This window comes from Podarcis filfolensis (genome assembly GCF_964270895.1).
Source record: "Podarcis filfolensis genome assembly, chromosome: 13".
Taxonomy (NCBI): domain Eukaryota; kingdom Metazoa; phylum Chordata; class Lepidosauria; order Squamata; family Lacertidae; genus Podarcis; species Podarcis filfolensis.
The window spans coordinates 53,300,176-53,313,808 of NC_139615.1; the positions used below are offsets into that span (position 1 = coordinate 53,300,176).

At 47.0% G+C, this 13,633-nt stretch overlaps 3 protein-coding genes across 17 annotated transcripts in view; 2 read left to right on the top strand and 1 right to left on the bottom strand.

Annotated features, from left to right (window-relative positions):
- The window catches only part of FOXN4 (forkhead box N4), a 52,477-nt gene extending 41,054 nt beyond the window's left edge, over window positions 1–11,423 (top strand). The window contains exon 12 of the mRNA XM_083583886.1: window positions 10,852–11,423. Coding sequence (XP_083440012.1) covers window positions 10,852–10,886 — 35 coding nt within the window. The 3' untranslated portion in view covers window positions 10,887–11,423. The remainder of the gene's footprint in view (window positions 1–10,851) is intronic.
- ACACB (acetyl-CoA carboxylase beta) overlaps window positions 1–13,633 on the bottom strand; it is an 81,529-nt gene that overhangs the window by 1,316 nt on the left and 66,580 nt on the right. For 7 of the 15 annotated variants that reach the window (XM_083583759.1, XM_083583758.1, XM_083583760.1 and 4 more), the window contains 14 exons: window positions 12,720–12,842; window positions 11,455–11,724; window positions 8,064–8,161; window positions 7,672–7,792; window positions 7,469–7,579; window positions 6,635–6,778; window positions 5,590–5,710; window positions 4,108–4,204; window positions 3,729–3,825; window positions 3,191–3,326; window positions 2,537–2,714; window positions 1,672–1,784; window positions 882–1,036; window positions 127–297 (listed from right to left, as the gene is read on the bottom strand). In XM_083583759.1, coding sequence (XP_083439885.1) covers window positions 127–297; window positions 882–1,036; window positions 1,672–1,784; window positions 2,537–2,714; window positions 3,191–3,326; window positions 3,729–3,825; window positions 4,108–4,204; window positions 5,590–5,710; window positions 6,635–6,778; window positions 7,469–7,579; window positions 7,672–7,792; window positions 8,064–8,161; window positions 11,455–11,724; window positions 12,720–12,842 — 1,935 coding nt within the window. Of the gene's footprint in view, window positions 1–126; window positions 298–881; window positions 1,037–1,671; window positions 1,785–2,536; window positions 2,715–3,190; window positions 3,327–3,728; window positions 3,826–4,107; window positions 4,205–5,589; window positions 5,759–6,634; window positions 6,779–7,468; window positions 7,580–7,671; window positions 7,793–8,063; window positions 8,162–11,454; window positions 11,725–12,719; window positions 12,843–13,633 lie in introns of those variants that run through there. The other 8 variants (XR_014541260.1, XR_014541261.1, XR_014541263.1 and 5 more) reach the window with 3 other exon arrangements.
- Window positions 9,907–13,633, top strand: part of TCHP (trichoplein keratin filament binding) — an 82,065-nt gene continuing 78,338 nt past the window's right edge. Inside the window, exon 1 of the mRNA XM_083583892.1 lies at window positions 9,907–10,009. The gene's annotated coding sequence lies outside the window, so the exon portion shown is untranslated. The remainder of the gene's footprint in view (window positions 10,010–13,633) is intronic.

Sequence of the window (13,633 nt, forward strand, 5' to 3'; positions counted from 1 at the left end):
TGTACACATACAAACGGTGCGCGGCCAGCAGCTGAGGTGGAAAGAGGGAGAACCCCCTGAACCCCCAGAGTACACTGGCTTGGGCTGGAGGCTACCCCATCCTTGCAACAGCGCCAAGCCAAGCACCTTCACGGCACCCTCCGTTTCCAGGAACCATCGTCGCAGCATGGACTGGATGTGGCTGTTGCTTAACTCGCTGTGAGCCTCTAGGATCTCTGCCTTCACGACTTCCTCCAGCAGGAGGCGCCGCAAACGCCAGTAGAAGAACGCCCGGGCATTTTTCCACTGGAGAATGTCCTAAAAGGGAGCAAATAAGGTCGTTGCTAGTTAATTTTTTTATGGGAATATTAATAAATTATTGCACTGGCCGGAGGAAGCTTATCAGGATATTCACATTATCCAGTGTTGTAGACATACTTAACCCCCCTTAGGCAGTCTGAATGATGCTCTCAAGTCAACTCTGCTGTGACAAGACAGGAGGTCTTGGCAAGTCTGGGGCCAACCATGAGAGTGGGAGGCAAACACATCTGGGGGGCAGCAGGTTGGGCAAGTATGGCTCAGAAGCTGAGCAGGTTCATGAGCCCACAAGCGTATGGTTATATTTTCATTCCACGCTTTCTCCAAGACACTCTGCCCAGCAGACAAAGACCCTTCCCTGCATTTTATCTTCATGACAACCCTGTGAGAGAGGCTAGCGTGAGATGGAGCACAAAGGCGATGCAGCAAGCATTAGTGGAACAAGGATTCCAGCCCTTGTTTTCCCAACTTGAATGAAACGAAAAACAGTTCCTACACCTTCTCAGGCATGAGGGATGATCAGACTCCAGAGGCTGGAAGAACAGAGAATTTGGGAGCGAGAAGAAAAAAACCCATGACTTAACTGTAATGACTCCTTTCTCCTGCATCCTCCCTGGCGTGTCGTGGAGGTCAGCAAACTGCACTGCCACCTGGTGGAAGATGGGGAGGAGGTAATCCTCGCGGGCCTTCAGCTGCTTCTCCAGCTCCTTGTGCTCCTCTGCAGAGAGCCTCAGGGAACCTGTTAATCCCAGAATACAAGAAGTCTTTGTAGGAGAAGACAAAATCTGTAGACACCAGAAAAAGCGGCTGATCCGTGGCAGGGAGGAAAATGCCAGGGAGGAAGAAGTCTGTGCAGGGAAGGACTAAAGAGTTCAGTGGTCAGGGCATCTGCCTTGCAAGCAGAAGGTCCCAGGCGCCATCTCCCCTGGGGTGTCCTGGGGAGTCTTGGAAAGGACTCCCTGCCTGAAACCCCAAAGAATTGGTGTGGATAATGCTGAGCTCGAGAGACCGCTAGTCGGACTCTGCAGAAAGCAGCTTCCTCTCTTCTGACTTCCAGGTTCACCAGAGGAGCCTTTGCCAACCTGGTGCCCTCCAGATGTTTGGGACGGCATCTTCCTTCAAGCCCAGCCAGCAGGGCCATGGTTCTGTCATCCTGCAGCTGTGCTGGATGGGGCCGATGGAGGGCGCCAGGGTGGTCCAGTCTGCTCTAGCAAAACATGCCAAAAAGAGCACATCAAGAATATTTGCTCTCCCCCACCTCCCCACCCTGGATCAAATATGGCCTTTGAAAATGGGTGGAAACCTTATTCCAAGGGGAAGGTGGGGGGGTAGGGAGGCAGGAAACAGCCCCACAGCCCTTCTCTCTTTTCTTACCCAGCTGCTCAGCAATCCTGGCATAGGTGGCATCAATCCTCTTCATGGTCTTCAGCAGCTCCTTCCTCCGGAATTTGATTTCCACGGTGCCTTCAGCTTCTAAGATGCCCCCCCTGGAAAGCAAAGCCATCTTGCAGAAACAGAGACCAGAGGCTTACAGGAGCTGCCCAAATTAGGGCTCTTGCACTCTTTCCAGCCAGACATCCTTGCGGCTTTTAAGTACACGCTGGTGGAGATGTTCAGCCAGGCTCCATGGACAGGATCACTTTGGATCGGAGACTGGGCCCTTGGGGGGGGCTCCAGATGTTAAGACCATAAGAACCCAAGAAGAGTCTGGTTCAGGCCAAAGGCAGCTCATCCAGTCCAGCATGCTGTTCTCACAGGGGCCAACCATAAGCCCAATACGGGAAACCCGCCAGCAGGATCTGAGCACAAGAGCAACCCTCCCCTCTTGCAGTTTCCAGCAACTGGCATTCAGAAGCATGGCTGCCTCACACAGCACATAATTAGACTATGGAACTCCCTGCCACAGGAGGCAATGATGGCCACCAACTTGGATTGCTTTAAAAGAGGGCTGGACAAATTCACAGAGGAGAGGGCTGTCAGTGGCTACTCGCCACAATGGCTATTATTTGCCTCCATGGCTGGAAGAAGCTTCTGAATGCCAGTTTCTTGAAGCCGTCCTGGGGGAGAGGGCTCTTTCACTCGGGTGCTGCTGGCCAGTTTCTCTTTGGGGCCTCTGGTTGGCCCCTGTGAGAACAGGATGCTGGCCTGGATGGGCCCTTGGCCTGACCCAGCAGCCGGGCTCTTCTGATGTTCTGACGACAAGACTGTCTAACGGGAGAGCGCCTCCCTCAGCACTCACCTGCTCTCTTTGTCTGCATACAGCTCCATGTGAAGAGGATTGATAGTTGGATCAATCACCACCCAGGAGCCCCCGCGGAGCTCGGCATGGGGGGGGATGTAGACGAGGGCCGGCTGCTTGAATTGCCGAAGGCTGTCCACAATATACGCCCCGAACTTCAGCACCTGATCATACATGTCTGCAAGGAGGGCAGGAGTCAAGGCCAGCTCCAGGGCCGAGGGAGCAAGTAACATCACTGGGTGATTTTTAAAAAATTAAACTTATTTGCCACTCTTTTAAGCAAAGTAACGTGAAACGATCGACAACAATAATTAAAGAACATTTACATTAAAACCAGCATAAAACAAGGCAAAGAAATCTAAAACACATGGCTATTTTAAAAGGCAGGATTAAAAGAGCCCACCCACTAAACAAGGCCATGGGTGATTAACAGCCAAAGGCTTGGCAGAAAAGAAATGTTTCTGCCTGGTGCCTAAAGGTATATAATGAAGGTGCCAAGGAAGCCTCCCTGGGAAGAGCATTTCACAAGCGGGGGGACACCACTGAAAAGGCCCCGTTCTCAGGTTGCTGCCTTCCTGTCCTCCTATGGAGGTGGCACATGAAGAAGGGCCTCAGGTCATAATCAGCTCATACAAGGAGAGGTGCGTAAGTTACCTTTCATCCCACCAGAGAATCCTCTCCAGTTGGCAAAAATCAAAAGTGGAAGGCGTTCACGGTCAAAGTCTCTGATAGCCTGGGCTGTTTTAAAGGCTGAATCCGGAAACCAAACCTGTCCAGCTTGCTGGATTATCTAGGAAGGAGGGAACAAAAGAGGTTGTGTGTAGGGGGGGGGGGACCCTTCAAAACCAAAAACTTAGTAAAAAGGAAAGCAGGTAAAAATTTCAGATCCTGGTGACAGCAGCCAGCAGGCTGAGGGGCCAGGGGCTAATGGGGGGTTACCAAAAGTTTGTTGTTGTTGTTTTGCCATTTTCAAACAAACATTCGGGCCAAAGCTCCCCCCCCCCCGACACAGTGCCGATGTTTCAAGGGATGTGTCACAGCAGAAGAGGAGCCATGTGGTCTGCTGACTTTTTACACAAGGAATGTAGAGGTCACCAAAACAACAAGGCAGCTTGAGAAGAACAATACAGGTTCATGGAAAAGATAAAATCAGCAATGGTACAGGAATGCAAATGACTCTAGCGCTCCCAACCTTCGCTTCTGATTCTGGGTTTGCTGGATCAGCTGGCACCGCCAACTCCACTGTTCGGGTCTCCACTGCGATCACACCCACCGGGATCCCTCCCAGCCTGCAAAGAATCCGAAGGAGGGAAAAGAGCTTCATGTGGACTCCATGCAAAACAAATGAAAAACTATTTAAAGGCTCCTGTTTATGCAAAAGGCAGAAAGCAGAGATTTTCATTCTGACGAATTCTGCACCAGGCATTAAATGGCCTGGGTGCCGTGACAAGGGCAGGAGTGTTGCCCACCCCAGTAACTGATCAGGCAGCCATTGGGGGGCACCTTTAAGAATGTGCCAGCCCCCGCCTCTCCCCAACTGCCTCTAGTAAGAGGGAAGATTCGGCCAATACCTGGCTCTGCCAACCACCACTGTCTGGGCCCAGGGCTGCATTATCTCCATGAAAGAGCCGTGGTCAAAGAAGCCGCTTTGCCAGGATCCCTTCACAGCTGCACAATAAAGGAACGGAGGGGAAAGACGCTGAGAAAAGTCTGACTGTGACCTTCCAAAGCCACAACCTCTTCATATATGCTGCGTTCACTATATGCAAAGCTGGGGAAATGTCGTAGCAGCAGGGAACGAGGGAGAAGACCCCTGGTAAATGCAGTCCCAGGCTCAAAGAGCCTCGACTGCCACAGTGAGCTGCAGTTAGTGCAGCAGAATGCTGCAGCCTGATAGCTGACAGGCTCATCCACTTACAACACCTTATGCTCCAAGATCTGCACCAGCCATTGATTTGCTGCCAGGTGTTACTATTACTACTATTAGTACATAGAGCCCTTAACAACTTGGGACCAGTATAACCTGTGAGGAGAAGGCAGGCAACAGCTGTCTGGCAGATTGCTTATGCAGCTCGCCTCCATTTTCAGCTTTTTTTTTTCCTTTTTAAAAAACTTTCACAGTGGAGTTTATGATCTTTTGCTTTCCCTTGCATTTTTACTCCACATATTTGATCCACATCTTATAATTATGCAATTCACAATGCTTTTGGTTTTATACTGTATTTTGGGCTGTCAGATCCTGAGAGCCCAGAGCCCAATCCTGAGACCTTGGGGCAGCCTCTGGTGATGTCACTGGGGGCTGGAGCCCAGGGGTGCCCTTAGGCATGGCACATTCAGCATTAACCATAGTCGCCAAGAGCATGTCGTCCAAATAAAAAACATGAAGTCTACAAATGAACAAATACGTCACTGGATGGAAATTCCTCCGCACACAGAGTGTTCATGCAGCTTTTTGCTTGTCCTGCCATTTCCCCCTGGGAAGAACTTCAGTCTTTACAGCTGAAACAGTGCAAATATCAGTGGGGTTTTCCATGGACTGACATTTGCTCTGACTCAGTTGCGAAGGGAAGGTTTGCCTGGGGTAAGCAGCAGGTCAAATGGAAAACGGCTCAGACCCGTTTTTTTTAGGCAGGGGACAAGCAGAACCATTGATGAGCCTTGAGCCTTGGAGATGGAGGTTAATTGGGAGAGGGGAAGGGGACAGATCTTCCAGAGAGTCTATGCAATAACCTGCAACCAGCTGCTGCCAGGCTGAAGCTCGTAAGCTTCAAGCATAGCCTATTATTATTAGTAATGACAACAACAACAATGGCAACCTCCCTCTGTCACTTGGAGAGGGCCACACAAACCTAGAGACTTCAGGTCAGCCCTGGAAGTCTGGCAAACAAATTGTAGATTTGCCTTGATGACACTGACCAGGAGGAAATGTCAATGAAGAAAATTCCAGGTCAGAAACAATTCCCCTGCTATTACATTGCAACCCCTCCCCTTTCAGTTCCATACCTCCAAAAGCATTGCAGAATTCTTGCAGCTGGGTTAGTGCCTGTACTTACTGGGATGAGGTCTCCCTGCCAGCATCCACCGGGGATCATAAGGGGCTTTGGAAGGGACAAAGTCAATTTCTCTGTCAATGGGGTCACTTGTGGTGGTGATAGGCAAAGGGCTACGATTGTCCTACAAGAAGAAACTTCTCTTAAACGAGCTTTAAACAAAACGAGAGCCCTGAGAAGATGATCAAGAAAGGAAGAAATTAGGGCTGCTTAGCTCTGAGAATGTGAACAGCATCTTATAGAATCAAAGCCTCATAAAATTGTTGGAAAGGACCCTCTTTCTTCCTCAAAGGGGATGGCAAAGGGGGCCTTGGGGAGGGGGCAGGCCATCTGTGCCCACGGAGAGGGTGGTCAGCAATATCCCATGGCCCCAGTGAATGCCCTTCCTGGAATCATAGGGTCGCATCCTCAACCCGTCAATTAAACCTACATAAATCTGCCCTCCGGTTTATGAGAGAAGCAGGACAGAGAATTCTAAGATGGTGGCCATCAACTACAGTCATACCTCGGAAGTCGAACGGAATCCGTTCCGGAAGTCCATTCGACTTCCAAAACATTCGGAAATCAAACCTGCAGCCAACCGGAACCCGCTGAACCCACCTCAGACATTCGGGTTCCAAAGAATGTTCGCAAACCAGAATCCTCATTTCCGGGTTTGTGGCATTCAGGAGCCAAAATGTTTGACTCACAAGGTGTTTGATTTCTGAGGTATGACTGTACTGGATTTTTATTTATTTATTGGTAATTCCCTCAAAAAATTTTTTTTAAATCATTATTTTTTTATTTTACGTCTGCTGCCCAGTTAAGATAGGGGGAAACTTTTTCAGTCAATTAACATACTTTATTGTAAGAATTTATTTATGGATAGGTTTTGTTTTCACAAGGAAGAAAACAAGAACATGACAATAATAAATAAATGAATAAAACAAACAAACAAACATTGAACCCCTGGTGTTTATCACCCCTATTAGGATAAATGATAATTATGAGGCGGGATGACTAGAGAGGAATTGTGAGGATTGTCAAAGCTCTGTTGCCCTCAACCTACCTTTGGCATAAATGTAAGCCACTGCAGAATAGTGTAGACGCCTTCAAAATCGTCTGGAACTGTTACATGGGAAACGCCATTATTGTGCATGATCTGCACCCCTCCAAGCTGGTTGTTTGAAGTGTACACTTCACGGCCCAAGACCTGGTCCAAAAACACAACCCCAATCCAAGAAGAACATAAGAAGAACCCTACCGGATCAGGCCAATGGCGACCCATTGGCCCCAGCCTCCTGCTCTCACGGGGCCAGCCAGATACCTGTGGGAAGCCAGCAAGCAGGACCTGAGCCCAGGGGCTGTCCCTCCCCGCCTGCCCCACTGGCCAGCAACTGGCTTCCTCCAGGGGAAGCAGCAGGACAACAGGGAGTGTGGAGAAGCCCCATGTGTCATGAGAGGGAGAGAAGGACTTTTCTCTCTTCACTTTCCCCAGGCCAGGCATATTTCTGTAAACTTCCATTGTGTCGCCTCTCACTCGCCATCTCTCTAAACTAAAAGGTCCCAAATGCTGCAACACGTGTAGGACTGTGATGCAAATCACTTAGGGAGATGCAGTGACTTTCTTTTTACATCCCCAAAATATTTCATGGGCAGAGAGAGAAATTGTTCCGTCCTTTCCCACACCGCAGCTGCATGCAGCTGAGATGGTCTGGGAGCGGGTGGCTCCTTGGCCGAGAGGCAGACATGGCAAAATGAGAGCCATCCAGCTGAGAAGATGAAGAGAGCTCCAGGGAGCTCTTTAGTGCTGCATGAGAACAAGCAAAAGGAAATGGAGTGCCAAGAAGGATCTGCGCAATGGAACATGGAGGAAGCTTAGGGAACGCCGCCTGCTCACTACCTTATTCAGAGCTCCAGCTCCGGTCAGAATGATGTGGGAATTCTCCACCTGGATCACCCGCTGGCCCAGCCTCACCAGGTAAGCCCCAATTCCGATGGCACGGCAGGTCACCTGCAGGAGACAGAAAGAGCCCAGGGCTGCTTTGAGTCCCAGTCTGGGGGAAAGCAGTATATACATACATACATACATACATACATACATACCATGCTGATGGTGACAATTTCATCATAGGCAAGAGAAGACTCCCCAGCGATGGTGCCTGACGCTCTTAAGTTCTCCACGCCAAAGCCTTCTTCTTTGCCAAAGATATCGGTGATGATGTACCTGCAGGAGGCAAAGACGGCTGAAAGATGGAGCTAGGCAGGGCAGGACACCAAGAGTTCCTCCTCCCAGGAACGAGGGAAGATGCCTGACAGTGAGGCAAAGCACTGGTCCATCTAGCCTGGCACTTGGCTGCCTTTCCATGACTAGTAGAGGCTCTCTGGGATTGTAGACACGGTTGTTGTTTCCCCCTGTCTCACCTGGAAATACCCTTGGGGGTTGAACACGGGACCTTCTGCAGGCAAGCCAAGACAGGGGGACACCATTGACTCACCTCGATTCGCCGGCTTCCTCCACGTGCTCACAGTGAACAGAGTTTGTGGAGCTGATCCTGGTGTACTCCTGCGGGGTCAGGTACAGATACTTGAAGCCCTTTGGAAAAAGATGGTGGAGCAACATCAGTTGGGGAAACTCGGGGCACCACTTTGAAATCAGTGTGACAGATGAGCCGGAGCACAAACCAGGTGAAAAATGAGGCCACTGCGCTAGATGCCCTTACAGAAAGCAAAGCACCAGTTGAGAGCAGATAACTATTTGCCCCGTAATGCTTTGGTAGACCTCCCTGAAAACTTGCAAAGGGGGGGGGGGGCTTTTGAAATGAACTGAAGTGCCAAGAAGTTCTTGCATCCCACTCCACTTCAGTACAACCTTAGACTTGAAACTGGCAGGGTTCTTATTTGAAATCATGAGATTTTAGACTCAGTTTTCGGTATAAGTGTAATATAAGCTTCTTTCCACGACTCTGGCGCTTTTCCCCCCTCCAAAATTTCATTACAAACCTCCTTTAGTGGTTGAATTAGCCAATCTTTCAGAGATCTATAGTATTTTGAGGTTAAACCGTCCGGCCCTGGAGATTTGCCCAACTGCATATTTTGGATGGCACCTTCCACCTCCTGATCTGTTATTTTATAATTCCGCATTAATTTATTTTCTTGAGAGATTTTTTGTAATCCATTTGTTCTTAAAAACTGGTCTATATCAGTCTCTTTCTGAGGATGTATAACTTGCTGTTGAAATGGAACACTCAGGATGAAACGGTGAAATCTGCTATGATTAAATGGGCACAAGATGTTGGACATAACATTATGTTTGCGGACTGGGAACAGTTGTGGACCACCGGTATGAAATTTACGGCATGTAATGCCTTAAGAGAGAATATTATGAAAATGATATACAGGTGGTACATGACCCCAGTCAAGCTTGCAAAAATATATCACCTGCCCGATAATAAATGTTGGAAATGTAAAGAAAATGAAGGTACATTCTTTCACCTTTGGTGGACGTGCCCAAGGATTAAGGCTTTCTGGGAAATGATTTATAATGAAATGAAAAAGGTATTTAAATATACCTTCTTGAAGAAACCAGAGGCCTTTCTTCTGGGCATTGTTGGCCAATTGGTGCCAAAGAAGGACAGAACTTTTTTTATGTACGCTACAACAGCAGCAAGAATACTTATTGCAAAGTATTGGAAGACACAAGATTTACCCACTTTGGAAGAATGGCAGATGAAGATGATGGACTATATGGGACTGGCAGAAATGACTGGCAGAATCCGGGACCAGGGAGAAGAGGCGGTGGAAGAAGATTGGAAGAAATTTAAGACTATTTACAGAAATATTGCAAAATTAATGAATGTTAGAATGATGTTGGATAGAAATTAAGTGGTTTCCAGCTGTAATGCTTTAAGAATATGGAAGAAGGGTATAATTAGGTAAAAAAAAATAACTAAAATGGTGTTGGATTGGAAATAAGTGGTATTGGCAACAAAGTTAATAAGAATATGCAAAAATGAATTGATAATGTATGAAAATACTGAGTTATAAAATGTTAAGTTATAGAGATAAGTTAAATGAAAGAGGGTAAGGATTTGCTGATTTGATTATTTAAATGGGAATACAAGAAGGGGAGGTGTGAGGAAGTCAAAGAAACAAGCAAACGAGTTTTATGTTATGAAAAATAATTGTTTTTAATTTTTCTTGTTGTTTCTGTATGTTTTATTTATCTTTTTATTTTTTTCTCTTTTATTATTATGTGTTTTTGTATATTTGTCTTTGTAAAATCTTAATAAATATTTCTTAAAAAATATATATATATCAGTCTCTTTCTGTGGCCCTTGTGTATATAGTTGTTTAAAATATCTCTGGAAGCACTTTCTAATCTCCACTGGATTCTGTATATTCTTTCCTTCCACTTCCAAGTTTATAATGGTATTAAGTTTTTGTCTTTTTTTCATCTGCCAAGCCAGCAGTTTCCCACATTTATTAGCCGATTCAAATGTCTTTTGTCTCATCTGCTTGATTTTCCATTCTATTTCCTGATTTATCATTTTCACATACCGACAGAAGAAGAACAATCATTAGGAGCACTTGGAGGAGAAGCAAAATAACCTTTCTTTATGTATGCAACAACAGCAGCAAGAATTCTCATCGCAAAGTATTGGAAGACACAAGATCTACCCACCTTGGAAGAATGGCAGATGAAAGTGATAGACTATATGGAATTGGCGGAAATGACTGGCAGAATCCGAGACCAGGGAGAAGTGTTGGTGGAAGAAGATTGGAAGAAGTTTAAAGACTATTAGCAGAAACATTGTAAAATTAATGAATGCTAAAATGATGTTGGATTGAAATGAAGTGGCTTTAGCAATAAGGTTAAAAAGAATATGTAAAAATGGACTGATAATTAGATGAAAATATAAAGTTATAATATGTTAAGATATAGAATTAAGATAAAAACAAAGAGGGAAAGGATTTGCTGAATTAACTATGTGAATTGGAATACAAAAAAGGGAGGTGTGAGGAGGTCAGGAAACAAGTAATTGAAATATAAGATACGAAAAGATTGATCTGTTTTTAATTGTTTTTTATTTCTTCATGTATTTTGTATTTTTCTTTGCATTTTTGTATCTTTTTTCTTTTTCTTTTTCTTTTCCTATTCTGTAATTCTCTTTTGTCTGTAAAATTTCAATAAATATCTTTTTTAAAAAAATGAAATCATGAGATTTTAAATTATGTATTAGGAAGGAAATTTATTATGGCATAAGCTTTTCTTTTTTTTTGCAGACTCGAACCCACAGTGTCAGCTGAACATCCAATGAAGTGGATGCCATGATAAATCTGTTAGGCTTTAAGGTGCCTTTCTTGCAAGAGACTAACATGGTTGCCCCTCTGGAAGTCTCATGGATTAAGGGCATGATCCTGGGGAGGCTGTTGCAGTGCCTGAGGCAGAGCATATTGAGGCTCAAAGCGATCAATGGCCTCCTCTTCTTCCTCCTCCTCTTCCTCCTCCTCCATGCATTTGTCCGTCCTCCTTTAAAGTCATTCAGGTGGGTGGCCCTCATTACCTCCTAGGCAAAAGAATTCCATCCTTTAACTATGTGCTGCATTAAAAAGGACTGGCTTCCTTTGAGTCCCAGCTTCCACTTCCAATGGCTGCTTTCTGCAAGGTGGAGATGGGATTGCAGCCCAGAGGAGAGGCTGCTGTCCCTTGAGGAGGAGACCCTCACACAGGGCTCTGCACACACTCAGGGAAGCTCCAGGAGACACGTGGATCTCACTGAGAACTGTACCTATCCACAACCCCCCCCCCAACAAAATGTCTCGGGATTCTACCCTAGTGAAACTCTCTTTTTGGGGGGAGGGGGGATCTGCCAGGAAGCCACATACCTTGTATGGCTCTGCAGGGTCCACCCAGCCCACCTGGAACTTGTGCTTGATCTCATCAGCAAACCCAATGCGGGCCCCACTGTTGGCTGCAATGTAGATCCTGGGGATGCCTTCGCTGCGCGCCAGCTCTGAAGCGCGCAGGAAGAGGAGGTCTTCCTCCGGCCCAAACGACCCAATCTTGTAGGTGATGTCATTGCTAATAACCACAATGTCACGGCCTCGGGGGTACTCAGGGGTCTTCATCTTCATCTTGAAGGCTACCATCCCAATCTGGAAGGATATTGAGGAAGAAGGAGAGGTGAAGAAATTACCATCTGTATGTTCTGGAGGTTTTGTCCACAAAGCTGACACTGATTGCTTTCAAAGAATAGCAAGTGTTATGGTTATGGTTTAGTGAACAGCAAAAGCCAATGAAGTCATTTGTCTGAGAGCATTATCCAGCTTCCCCATCTCTCCTCAGTGGGCCTCCTATATACAACTCAGCAGCGAAAATACTGGATCTAGAGAGCCAAGAGCCAGCTTCTCTGCCTGCGCCTTTGCCATAAGAACATATTACGCTGGATAAGGCCAAAGCGGCCCATCCATCTAGTCCAGCCTCCTGTTCACACAGGGGCCAACCAGACAGCCCAAAGGGAAACCTTGCCAGCAGGACCTGAGCGCCAGAGCTCTCTTCCCTCCTGTGGCTTCCAGCAAGTGGGATTCAGAAGCACTGCTGCCTCCGACCCTGGAGGCAGATAACAGCCCTTGTGGCTAGTAGGCTCGATAGCCCCCTTCCCCAGGAATTTACCCAGTGCCATCACTGCCTCTGGTGGGAGTTTGTTCCATAGCTTCTCTCATGCTGCCTCTCACTCGCATTTTCTCTATACCTTTCCTCACACGGGAATTGCTCCAACTCCTTGATCATATTGGTTGTCCTTTTCTGAACCTTTTCTAACTCTACAATGTTCTCTTTGAGGGGAAGTGATCAGAACTGCACACAACATTCCAAATGCTCTTGCACCACCTATTGTTGTAGTGGTAACAGGGTGAGACTAGGGTTCAAATCCCCACTCAGGGTGACCTTGGGCCAGTCTGTGCCTCTCAACCCAACCTACCTCATAGGACTGTTGTGGGGATAAAATGAGGGAAAGAACCAGGTTTGTCACCTTGAGCTCCTTGGAGGAAAAGGTGGAATATAAAAGTAATCAATCAATCCAATGGCATTATGATGTTGGCAGTTTTCAGTTCCTTTCCTAGCAGGGGATTTGCCTTTTCCATGGCCCTACCTCATTTCCTCCAGGCAGCCTGTTCATCTGTACCAGCTTCCCCTGAGAATCCAGCACTAATTCTGTGTAGGTCAGGACGTCTGCAGGGTCTGCTTCCGTGGAACCCCACAATTTGAACAGAGCCTAAAGAGGAACCAACATGAGAGCCATGAGCAAAACAACAGAGTGCCACTCTTTCTTACTCCAGAAGATCCAGTGTGTCAAGGATTCCTGGCCCAGCTTCTGCAGTGGGGTGAGAATCCAGTGGCTTTCCAGCTTTGACTCGCCATAGAATCATAGAGTTGGAAGAGACCACAAGGGCCATCGAGTCCAACCCCCTGCCAAGCAGGAAACACCATCAGAGCACTCCTGACATATGGTTGTCAAGCCTCTGCTTAAAGACCTCCAAAGAAGGAGACTCCACCACACTCCTTGGCAGCAAATTCCACTGTCGAACAGCTCTTACTGTCAGGAAGTTCTTCCTAATGTTTAGGTGGAATCTTCTTTCTTGTAGTTTGGATCCATTGTTCCGTGTCCGCTTCTCTGGAGCAGCAGAAAACAACCTTTCTCCCTCCTCTATGTGACATCCTTTTATATATTTGAACATGGCTATCATATCACCCCTTAACCTCCTCTTCTCCAGGCTAAACATGCCCAGCTCCCTTAGCCGTTCCTCATAAGGCATCGTTTCCAGGCCTTTGACCATTTTGGTTGCCCTCCTCTGGACACGTTCCAGTTTGTCAGTGTCCTTCTTGAACTGTGGTGCCCAGAACTGGACACAGTACTCCAGGTGAGGTCTGACCAGAGCAGAATACAGTGGCACTATTACTTCCCTTGATCTAGATGCTATACTCCTATTGATGCAGCCCAGAATTGCATTGGCTTTTTTAGCTGCCGCGTCACACTGTTGGCTCATGTCAAGTTTGTGGTCAACC